The sequence below is a fragment of the Sapajus apella genome, unplaced genomic scaffold (assembly GCF_009761245.1).
Source record: "Sapajus apella isolate SASKATOON/1434 unplaced genomic scaffold, GSC_monkey_1.0 scaffold36, whole genome shotgun sequence".
NCBI classification, from domain to species: Eukaryota; Metazoa; Chordata; class Mammalia; order Primates; family Cebidae; genus Sapajus; species Sapajus apella.
The window spans coordinates 33,391,800-33,403,843 of NW_022436976.1; the positions used below are offsets into that span (position 1 = coordinate 33,391,800).

The window sequence follows — 12,044 nt, forward strand, 5'->3', positions numbered from 1 at the left end:
TTTTGTATTTTTAGTGGAGACAGAGTTTCACAGTGTTGGCCAGGCTGGTCTCAAACTCCTGAAATCAGGTGATCCACCCACCTCAGCCTCCCAAAGTACTGGGATTACAGGCGGGAGCCATCACACCTGGCCCTAGTTTCATTCTTCTATATGTGGTTTGCCAGTTGTCCCAGCACCATTTGTTAAATAGGGTGGCCTTTTCCCATTTTGTTTTTGTTTGCATTATCAAAGATCAGTTGCCTATAAGTATTTGGCTTTACTTCTGGGTTCTTTATTCTGTTCCTTTGGCCTACATGCCTGTTTTTATACCAGTACCGTGCTGCTTTGGCAACTATATCCTTGAAGTTATAGTTGGAAGTCGGGTAATGTGATGCCTCCAGATTTTTCTTTTTGCTTAGCATTTGTCTATGCGGGCTTTTGTTGTTGTTCCATGTGAATTTTAGGATTGTTTTTTCTAGTTCTGTGAAGAATGATGATGGTATTTTGATGGGAATTACATTGACTCTGTAGATTGCATTTGGCAGTGTGGTCATTTTACACAATATTGATTCTACCCATCCATGAACATGGGATGTGTTTCCATTGTTTGTGTCATGTATGATTTCTTTCAGCAATGTATTAGATTTTTAAATGAGTCTTTAGGGTGTTTTTGGTTTTTTTGGTTTTTTGAGACGGCGTTTTGTTCTTATTGCCCAGGCTGGAGTGCAATGGCGCAATCTCTGCTCACCACAACCTTCACCTCCTGGGTTCAAGCAATACTCCTGCCTCAGCCTCCCAAGTAGTTGGGACTCCAGGTGTATGTCACCACACCTGGCTAATTTTTTGTATTTTTTAGTAGAGACAAGGTTTCACTGTGTTAGCCAGGATAGTCTTGATCTCCTGACCTCGTGATCCACCCAACTCGGCCTCCCAGAGCGTCTGGATTACAGGTGTGAGCCACAACACCCAGCATCTTTAGGGTTTTCTAGGTATATGATCATATCAGTGGTGAACAGTAACATTTTGACTTACTTTGTTTTAATTGGGATATCCGTTAGTTCTTTCTCTTGACTTATTGCTTTGGCTAGGACTTGTTTTTTAACTGGAGACTATTCTCAAGTACATACTGTAGAAAAAGATAAGGCATTTAGAACAAACTTTGCTGTGCAAATAAATATGCGACAAGCCAGAAGTTACAAATTGTACTATTTGCAACCTAGAAACTTAAGCACCTGGTCCATAATAGGTTGCTCAGTAAATGCTTTATATTGAATATATAGCTGCATTTCTGCTGACCTTGAGCCTGTGTGGCCAGTAAATTCATACATGCATCAGAAACAAAAAGACACGCACCTCTGCCTGGGAGTAGTATATTTTGGTCTCCTGTTGGGGAGGTGGTGAATCTGATTTAAATTAGCTTAAGGCAGACTTTGAACTCGAGGTTTGAGTCAAGCTTCAATTATAAACTTTTTAGCAAAAAGAAAGTTTTGCTCTTTTCAAAGTAGATATAGAAAGACTAGGAGCCAATCGGGCCACTTGACTATCTTCTAGTACCTGCTACAGATCTCTGGTATCCAAAACTGCTTCCTGTGACCTAGCTATGATTTCTTGCAGGGATGCAAAAGAAGCAGAAACTCAGAATGAAGCCACCTGTACTCCCCATCGTGTCCGCAGAAAGAGTTCTCTCTTGACTATGAACCGGATTAGGCAGCAGCTCCGGTAGGACTACTACTTGGCAGGCAGAGAAACACTGCTACCATCTCTGATGTCTATAATCTTGTCTCTTAAAGCATCTTATGCTGTTTATTTGCCAATCCATTGAAATTGACCTTTTACCTAGCATATCTGGGATTATGTTAGGTTTCAAATAATTGTATTAGTTTGAAGGGGCAAGAAATACTTCCTGGGCTTAGGTGGCTCCCATCCCTAATCATTGTGTCCAGCAGGACTAGTGGTGGGATAGGGTGCCTAAGAGCATGAACCTGGATTCTGACAGACCTGGATTTGAACCTGGGCTTTGTCATTTACTATCTGTGTAACCTTGGGAAGGCAACTTTACCTTTCTAAGCCTGAAACTCCTCATCTACAAAATATAATAATATACATGTCACAAAGTTGTTGAGGGGTTTAATGAGATAATATAAAAAAATGGTCATAACAGAGTGCCTCAGTAGCAAGTACTCATGTTGCCTGGTCATAGGAGAGAGCCTGAATACATTTAATCCACACTGACATTATGGAGTTCTTCTTATTTAGACTGAGTGTCAGAAAATATATCCCTACCATTCAGGTTTTTAGGTAATAGTAAAAGTGACCAAGAAGAGAAAGAGATTCTACCAGCAGCAGAGATTTCAGACTCTAGCAGTGAAGACGAGGAGGCTTCCACACCACCCCTTCCAAGGAGAACACCCAGAACTGTGTCCAGGAACCTGCGATCTTCTCTGAAGTCACTCTTAAAGACCCCCACGAAGACGCCAAAGAAAAGTGTAAGGTTCTTCTAGGTTTATTTTCCAGTGTAGCATCCTTCTGTTAGTTTAAAAGTTACAAATGCTGAGGTCACAGGTTAGTAACACCTGGAATCTGAGGACAGGTCTGTTATATTCAAAGCTATTCCTTGTGGAATATTCATGGAGAAAAGGACCTAAGTGAACACTAGGACTGAAAGCAAATCTAGTAGAGAGTGATTTTTGATTTAAGTTCCTTTTATAGTGCAGAATCAGATGGCCAAGAGCCGAACTCCCTAAGGGAAGCATGAGACCGACTCCTCTCTGCATTTCCATGGAGCACTGGCAGAGTGGGTGTCGTATAGTATGTCTGGCCTCTGAGCCGTAGTGTTAGTTCTGTTGTCCCTCTTGATACACCTGAGAAACTGGGAGTGCTACCTACATATTGCTAACAAATTGTGCTGCAGCAAGATGGAAGGAGATCAGTAGACATCTTTTCTGCTTCCTGTGGAACTTTAGCAGAACACCGAAAAGATATTCAGACCAGGGTCTTCTCATGTTCAAGTGGTCTTGAGAAATGTTTGAATTAAGGTTAAATTGATGGTGCATCTTATTCTTTGGAACGATATTAAGAAATATTAATTAGAAGACTTTGTAAAGCTGATGTCCATTTTTCCATATGAAGATGTGATAGGATTTGGGTTGAAATCAAAGAAACTGCAGGGTACAGTAGCTCACGCCTGTAATACCAACACCTGTAATCCCAATACCTGTAATACAGCCAAGGTGAGCAGACCACTTGAGGTCAGGAGTTTAAGACCAGCCTGGCCAACAATGGCAAAACCTGTCACTGCTGAAAATACAAACATTAGCTGGGCATGGTGGCAGGCATCTGTAATCCCAGCTACTCTGGAGGCTGAGGTGGTAGAATCACTTGAACCTGGGAGGCGGAGGTTTCTGTGAGCTGAGATCACACCACAGCACTCCAGCCTGGGCAACGGAGTGAGACTCTGTCTCAAGAAAAAAGAAAAATCTTTGGCCGGGCGCGGTGGCTCAAGCCTGTAATCCCAGCACTTTGGGAGGCCGAGGCGGGTGGATCACGAGGTCAAGAGATCGAGACCATCCTGGTCAATATGGTGAAACCCCGTCTCTATTAAAAATACAAAAAATTAGCTGGGCATGGTGGCACATGCCTGTAATCCCAGCTACTCAGGAGGCTGAGGCAGGAGAATTGCCTGAACCCAGGAGGCGGAGGTTGCGGTGAGCCGAGATCGCGCCATTGCACTCCAGCCTGGGTAACAAGAGCGAAACTCCGTCTCAAAAAAAAAAAAAAAAAAGAAAAATCTTTAAGGAAAGGAATCCAGTAGATAAGCAGTCCCCAGCCTTTTTGGCACCAGAGACCCTTTTCATGAAAGACGAATTTTCTACCAATGGCAAGGGGTGGAGAGATTGTTCTACCCCAGATCATCAGGCATTAGATTTTCATAAGGAGCGTGCAACCAAGATCCCCTGCACGCACAGTTTACAATAGGGTTTGCACTCCTATGAGAATCTAATGCCTCTGCTGCTCTGACAGGAGGCAGAGCTCAGGTGGTAATGCTCATTTGCCGCCACTTACCTCCTCCTTTGTGTCCTGGTTCCTAACAGGCCTCTGGTTTGATTGTGTCTTGTGGCTTCCACCCAAAATTTGGGATATAGGACATAGGCTACCTTCAGCATAAATGTAAAGACTTTTTTTTTTTTTTTTTTTTTTTTTAGACAGGGTCTTGCTCTGCCTGTTGCCCAGGCTGGAGTGCAGTGGTGTGATCTCAATTCACTCCAGCCTTGGTCTCCTGGACTCAAGCAATCCTTCTACCTCAGCCTCCCAAGTAGCTGGGACTACAGGCATGTGCCATCATGCCTTGCTAATTTAGAGGGGGGCTTTCACCTCTGTGTTGCCCAGGCTGGTCTTAAACTCCTGAGTTTAAGCAGTCTTCCTACCTCGACCTCCCAAAGTGCTGGGATTACAGGCATGGGTCACTGCACCGCCCTGTAAAGCCTTTTAAACAGTTTAAGTGCTTTCTGCCTCAGGAGGAAGTAGGGAGATTGTTCTCTCTCTAGCCAGGCTAAAAGCAAAGGGTGGGTAGAGTGAAATGACCTATAGAAGGGAATGCTTTGTAGAAATACATGAAGATGAGTGTAGCAGCAGCAAGCCTGCTCTAGAAAGCCGTGACCAAGGAAAAAGATACAGGGCTGTTAAACTAGACTAAGCAGTGACCTTGGAGTGGAAAAATCTGCCAAGGTTTCTCCAAGTCCTGCACTGAGGGCCATGGAAGTCCTGGGCTGACACTTGACTATATCTTCAAATAAGCCCAGAGAAAGATCTAATGAATCAAACCTAGTTTATGTCTCCTCTTCTACTCTGTATTTGGGCAGAGTAGTTAGGGTTTCTTAAACATTTCTTGTCTTTCAAGATAATATTTTACTTTTAAATAGTATTTAATCCAAACTTTTATTAATTCTTTCCTCAGACTGACATTGTTATAAATCCTGATATTATATATAAATTAGAAAAAAGAAACTGTTTGGATGATGAACAAAGTTTATGCAATGTGAGGTGAGAGAGGGAGAGTCACGGTCCTTTATACAGCAAGGAACTAAGGGGGAATTCACCACCTCACTTCCTTTTATCAGATCAGCACAAATCACATTTGCTGGTGTGTCCTGGATGATGTTTTGCTTTTTCCTTTTGAAATATGTTCTCTGTTTTGAATACAGCCCAAGCCTAGAACACCACGTTGTGCCACTCCTCAGATCCGTAGTCGAAACCTGGCTGCCCAGGAGCCAGCCAGCGTGTTGGAGAAAGCCCGGCTGAGGTACTGCTGCTCTCGGTCCCTTTTCAGAGAGGCATGAACAATGGGGCATCTGCTTTCATTCATATAAAATGAGAGTGATGAGCAGTCACTGGTCTACCTAATAAAGGTAGATAGATACACTGTGTATCTACACTTTTACCTATCGAGGTAAAGTGAATGTGTATATTTAGAAAAAAGAAACCTCTCAAGCAGCATCTAGGCGAGCCAATGTGGACAGGCCCTGGGAGGACTGACCTTCCCGTCTACTGCCATCATTTCTGCAGGGATAGAATATGATTAGTCAGGACAGGGCCTCTTGGTTATGGTGCCCTTTAGAACCATATGGAGACTTTCAAAATATATAAATCTGGATCCTGTCAGAAATCAAGCAAAATCTGAATCTCCTGTGGAATGAGGTCCACTCATGTAATTTGGATGGAGAAACGGAGGCCAAGGATTTTGAGGCCAAATGGAGGAATTTGAGAATGGATTCTCTGGCATTTGAGACTGAGTTTTCATGTAGAAACCATAGACAAGAAACCATAATCATTTTCCATTGACTAATGAGTAAATGGTTGGGGAATGTTCCTAAAGTATTCCTTTTCTGCTATTTATCATCAATGGTAGGCTGCATGTTTCTGCTGTACCTGAGTCTCTTCCCTGTCGGGAACAGGAATTCCAAGACATCTACAACTTTGTGGAAAGCAAACTCCTTGACCATACCGGAGGGTGAGTCATGTAATTCAGGCAGGTAGTTTGGAGAATAAGGCCTTAAGTGTTACAGTTCAGCCACATGGGCTTTCTCCAGTATCAGCAGAATAGACCAAATCATTGCTAAAGCCTAAAGCTTCTGAAGTATTTTTTGCCAAAGTAATTCTGTAGGAACAGGAATGTTGCCTTTCAAAAAGAAAGAAACTGGCATTCTTTGAGTAGGCAGTTTGCATGTAGCATTGCTTGTGGAATGAATGATTCAATATAAGCAGGTCCTACTCTGACCAGCTTCCAAGGATGGTCCTCACTACCTCCACCTCCGCATTTCAAGGGCCTCGGTCCTTCCCTCAGTGTATGTTCCCACACTCCTCACTGATTATAGAGTGCAGTGGCTGGCTAAGACCTACCCCATGGGTTTTCCCTTCTTGCTCTAGGTGCATGTACATCTCTGGTGTCCCTGGGACAGGAAAGACTGCTACTGTGCATGAGGTGATACGCTGCCTGCAGCAGGCAGCCCAAGCCAATGATGTTCCTCCCTTTCAATACATTGAGGTCAATGGCATGAAGCTGACAGAGCCCCACCAAGTCTATGTGCAAATCTTGCAGGTAAGCAGAACCGTTTAGGCTTTTTGGAAATACAGTTTCTTAGTGGCACATGAAAAAGGAAAGAGTTACTTAATTTTCTGTATATTGCATATTCATAATATGACAGGCATTGTCCTTTCTATAGAGGTAGCAAGGGCAAGGAAGGCAGAATTCTTACCCTCAAGGACTTCAAAGTCTAGGAGCTGGATAATGACTGCAAGGCAGGAAGCCAGTACTTATCCACATGGTGAAAACTGTGAGCTCACAGGTAGCAGTGTGACAACATGGAAAAGGGGTCCATGGCAGCCCAGAGGTTGAGACTTGCTCTTTTATTCATGGGCTGTTATTTTGGGGCAAGTAACATCCAGTTATAGAATTATGTAATCGTGATTTTAAGGGTGCTTCTGGTCCAGCCCATGACTCATTTGCATTTCAAAATCATACACTTTTTTTTTATCTTGTCTTTTGGTGCCTTCTCTTGTCCTTCCAAGTTAAGGTTAAGACTAGAGTGGGAGGCAGAGTGTAGGATTCTGAAGTCCTCAGGCTAAATGCCTCCCTCCGTTTACAGATTTAACTTTAAGCCCAGAGGTGTAAGAGCCTTACAGTTCCTCACAACTGTGTTTCCCCTAATGCAGAAGCTAACGGGCCAAAAAGCAACAGCCAACCACGCAGCAGAACTGCTGGCAAAGCGATTCTGCACCCGAGAGTCTCCTCAGGAAACCACCGTCCTGCTTGTGGATGAGGTGAGGTGCCCATGGGAGGACAGAAGAATCGGGGCTGTGTTTATGTTTCAGGAGCAAGTACTGGGTAGTGGGGAGGAAAGTCCTGGCTCCCTTCTGCATTCCTCTGAGCCCATTTTCTGGTGCTGAGAGGCTTGTGTCAATGGACTGCCTTGCTGCTGTGGTACTGTGACCTGGGAAACATGCAGCTAAAGCAATGGTTATAGGTTGTCATTCTGAATCCCAGCTCAGTCTCTGATTGACTGTGCACCTCTCTCCTTTTCCCTGGCAGCTTGACCTTCTGTGGACTCACAAACAAGACGTAATGTACAATCTCTTTGACTGGCCCACTCACAAGAAGGCCCGGCTTGTGGTCCTTGCCATTGCCAACACAATGGACCTGCCAGAGCGAATCATGATGAACCGGGTGTCCAGCCGACTGGTAAATTCTAGGGCAGTTCCCATGCTGTTCTTACAGATCTGTAAACTTGGCCAGGAAGTTCTGCCAAAATGGGCCAGGTGCAGTGAGTGGGTCATGCCTGTAAACCCAGCACTTTGGGAGGCTGAGGTAGGTGGATCACTTGAGGTCAGGAGTTCAAGACCAGCCTGGCCAACATGGTAAAACCCCACATCTACTGAAAATACAAAAAAATAGCTGGGTGTGGTGGTGCATGCCCGTAATCCCAGTTGCTTAGGAAGCTGAGGCAGGAGACTTGCTTGAACCCTGGAGGCAGAGGTTGGAGTGAGCTGAGATTGTGCCACTGTACTCCAGCCTGGGCAACAGAGCGAGACTGTCCCAAAAAAAGAAGTTCTGCAAAAATGAAAACTAAAATAAATGGGGAAATTAAGAAATGTGATTTCTGCAATGCTTATAGTTTCTATGTTGAAGAGGAATGTATCACCATTGCATGATTTTCTGCAAACATCCTATCTTAGTGTTCTGCTACCTGTGCACTTTTAAACTGCACCCAGCCCTGGAGGTTTAATTAATTTAACAAATATTTTAGCACTTACAACCTGCCAGGCAGCGTTAGGTGCTTGGAATAGCACAGTAATCCAGGTGAACACAATGTCTGTCTTCATGGGCCTTGCAGTTCAGCAGGAAGCACACTAAGAAATCATGAAGAACCTGGTAAGTGAAGCCAGGTGCGGTGACAATGCATAGCAGAGATCTGAAAATCCTCTCACACACTTCAATTAAAGCACCTCAGCTTTTATCTACTTCCAAATGATTCTAATAGAATCAAAGGTCCTTAAGAGAAATGAAAAAATAGTTTGAGAACTGCTGCCCTACAGGACACCACTGGCCATTGTCAGTAAAGAGTGGTTGAAGGCAGTGGTTGTCTAGGTATGAAATGTGTAAATTGTTATATGCGACTTGGTAATCAGGTTTGGTGACTTTCCACCTGGATAATCAATGGGCAATCAACGAACTTATTCCTCTGTCGTTTTGGCTTCCCAGGGTCTTACCAGGATGTCCTTCCAGCCCTATACATATAATCAGCTGCAGCAGATCCTAAGGTCCCGGCTCAAACGTCTAAAGGCCTTTGAGGATGATGCCATCCAGCTGGTAGCCAGGAAGGTAAGTCACCAGCTGCACCCGTAAGTCAGTCAGCACATCTTTGCTGAGTACCTGCTGGGTATGAGGTCCTATGCTGGGTGCTCTGAGGATGGAGAGAAATTTAGAAAGTCCTGTAAAAATATCAAAAAAGAGAGACAGATTCTGAGAAATTCCTTAGCCTTTTTATTTTATGATTGATTAGAGGGCCATAAGTATTGTGGGTTTATATGCAAACTAACATGAATTGATTCAGGGAGCAAGCAGTTTTGCATAATGAAAGGGATAGTATAGTCAGGTAGACAACCCTCGTTTAAATTCTGGCTCTAACGCTTAGTAAGTATGCAGAAGGTTGTAGGAAAGTTACTTAAAAATTCCCTGAGCCTCAGTTTTCTTCTCTGAAGAAGAATGGGAGTACTCACCTCATAGGGTAATTGTGAAAATTTAACAAGATCATGTCTATAACATGCCCAGCAAGGCGTACACTCCATGCTAGATAGGAGGTATTGGATGTCCCTCCCCTCCAAGTCTACTAGGAAAATGCCCCCTGAGAGTTCCCCGAAGACTAGTCTCCCCGGCTACTGAGGAAGAAAGTGGGTTAAATGTCTGCCTCAAGCTGAAAGAAAGAAAGAAACCATACATCTACAAGTATTTCAGCACATAAAAGAATTATAAACTTATTTCTAGTTTCCTCTCGCAGACACACTCTTCACCCTGAATGGCTGTAGCAGCAGCACATGACTCCTGATCGGAGCTGGCTACTATGTTAGGGACTAGGGTGAGAGGTGAGCCCGCTTTATGCCTGTCTCCAAGCTTTGCTTTCCAGGAAAGATCCTCAAAGTTTTCTAGGCATTTTATGGGTAGAATTTTTCACTTTTTCCCTTATGCATAATCTAAGAGGCTCTTTCTTTTCTACAAATGATCCTTTTTTTATGCCATACTTTTTTGTTTTTTGTTTTCTTAGAGTCACTCTGTCGCCCAGGCTGGAGTGCAATGTTGCATCTTGGCTCACTGCTCATTGTAGTGGAGGGGTGATCTCTAGGGCAAAGAGTTTGATAGATTACGTACAAATTGCCAAGGCCCCAGTGGCCGTATGTATACCCAGCAGTATGAAATAGAGGAAGGATCTAGGACAAAGGTCAGCAAGCTTCTTAAAGGGCTAGGTAGAAAATGTTTTAGGCTTTGCAGGCCAGAATCAGCCATAAAAAACTCTGTCACAGCAACTCATCTTTGCCTTCGCGTAGTCACAGACAATATGTGAATGAACGAGCATATGTTCCAGTAAAACCTTATTTTATTTATTTATTTATTTTGAGACACAGTGTCACTGGAGTACAAAGGTGCAATCTTGGCTCACTGCAACCTTCACCTCCTGGGCTCAGGCAGTTCTCCTGCCTTGGCCTCCCAAGTAGCTGGGATTACAGGCATGTGCCACCACTCCCAGCTACTTTTGTATTTTTAGTAGAGACGGGGTTTCACCATGTTGCCCAGGCTGGTCTCGAACTCCCGACCTCAGGAGATCCACCCGCCTCGGCCTCCCAAAGTGCTGGAATTACAACAGTACAACTATTTATAAAAACAGGTGGTGGGTCACACTTTGTTGTTTCCTGATCTAAGGCATCTTAAAGTTAGTTTCTTAACATGCTCAATTTTTTTTTTTTTTTTTTTTTGAGATGGAGTCTTGCTCTGTCGCCCTGGCTGGAGTGCAGTGGCACGATCTTGGCTCATTGCAACCTCTGCCTCCTGGGTTCAAGCAATTTGCCTGCCTCAGCCTCCCTAGTAGCCAGGACTACAGGCATGTGCCACCATGCCCAGCTAATTTTTTGTATTTTTAGTAGAGACAGGGATTTCACCATGTTAGCCAGGATGGTCTCCATCTCCTGAACTCATGATCCACCCGCCTTGGCCTCCCAAAATTCTGGGATTACAGGTATTAGCCACCTCGCCCAGCCAGAATTTTGGGTTTTTTAATTTAAATTTAATTTAATTTTGTTTATTTAATTTTTGAGACAGTGTCTCACTCTGTTGCCCAGGCTAGAGCGCAGTGGCGTAATCTTGTCTCACTGCAACCTCCACCTTCTGGGTTCAAGTGATTTTCCTGCCTCAGTGTCCTGAGTAGCTGGGATTACAAGCATGTACCACCATGCCCAGCTAATTTTTGTATTTTTAGTAGAGATGAGGTTTCACCATGTTGGTCAGGCTGGTCTTGAACTTCCGACCTCGTGATCCCTCCCAAAGTTCTGGGATTACAGGCATGAGCCACCATACCCGGTGGAATCTGCTTTATATTCTGTATCTTAACAATTATGATATCTGAAGTCTTTAGGGGTCCGATTCTGATATCCACTGATTCTGCTGGTTCCCATGCATATATGGCCTTGCTTTCTTGTTTTCGTGTCTTGATTTTTATTTTGTTTTTACTATATGCATGGGATTCAGAATGCTCCTTTATTTGAGAATTAATTGGGGCCGGGGTTGAAGTTGAATTCATTAAAAAAATATATTTTTTTCTGTTACTTATCTAGAGGCACTACCAGCTGTTACCATTTTTTAAATAAAATTCTCCACTTGAGGATTGTAGAAAAGACAACATAAATTTGGGCTACAAATCCAAGTGAGGGCTTACAGTTCTAAAAACTCAGGGGAGTGTCCAGGTGAGATGGCTCATGACTGTAATCCCAGCACTTTGGGAGGTCAAGGTGAGAGGATCACTTGAGCCCGGGAGTTTGAGACCAGCCTGGGCAACATATTAAAACCCCATCTCTACAAAAAAATTAAAAATTAGCCCAATGAGGCCAGGCACAGTGGCTCATGCCAGTAATCCTAGCATTTTGGGAGGTCGAGGCAGGCGGATTGCCTGAGTTTAGGAGTTCTTGACCAGCCTGGGTATCATGGTGAAACCCCATCTCTACTAAAATACAAAAACTTAGCTGGGCATGGCAGCGTCCACCTGTAGTCTCAGCTACTATGGAGGCTGAGGCAGGAGAATTGCTTGAACCTAGGAGGCAGAGGTTGCAGTGAGCTGCGATCATGCCACTGCATGCTGGTGTGGGTAACAGAGTGAGACTTTGTCTCAAAAAAATAAATAAATTAGCCCAGTGTGATGGCATGTGCCCATAGCCCCAGCTACTTAGGAGGCTGAGGTGGGAGGATTGCTTGAGCCCAAGAGATTGAGGCTGCAGTGAGCCATGATCACACCACTGCACTCCAGCCT

The 12,044-nt window shown here is 44.0% G+C and overlaps 1 protein-coding gene across 7 annotated transcripts in view; it reads left to right on the top strand.

Moving 5' to 3' along the window:
* Nucleotides 1–12,044, top strand: part of ORC1 (origin recognition complex subunit 1) — a 35,816-nt gene that overhangs the window by 18,939 nt on the left and 4,833 nt on the right. For all 7 annotated transcript variants that reach the window (XM_032297006.1, XM_032297005.1, XM_032297007.1 and 4 more), the window contains 8 exons: nucleotides 1,594–1,698; nucleotides 2,270–2,465; nucleotides 5,181–5,278; nucleotides 5,885–5,986; nucleotides 6,403–6,574; nucleotides 7,189–7,296; nucleotides 7,565–7,714; nucleotides 8,735–8,854. In XM_032297006.1, coding sequence (XP_032152897.1) covers nucleotides 1,594–1,698; nucleotides 2,270–2,465; nucleotides 5,181–5,278; nucleotides 5,885–5,986; nucleotides 6,403–6,574; nucleotides 7,189–7,296; nucleotides 7,565–7,714; nucleotides 8,735–8,854 — 1,051 coding nt within the window. The remainder of the gene's footprint in view (nucleotides 1–1,593; nucleotides 1,699–2,269; nucleotides 2,466–5,180; nucleotides 5,279–5,884; nucleotides 5,987–6,402; nucleotides 6,575–7,188; nucleotides 7,297–7,564; nucleotides 7,715–8,734; nucleotides 8,855–12,044) is intronic.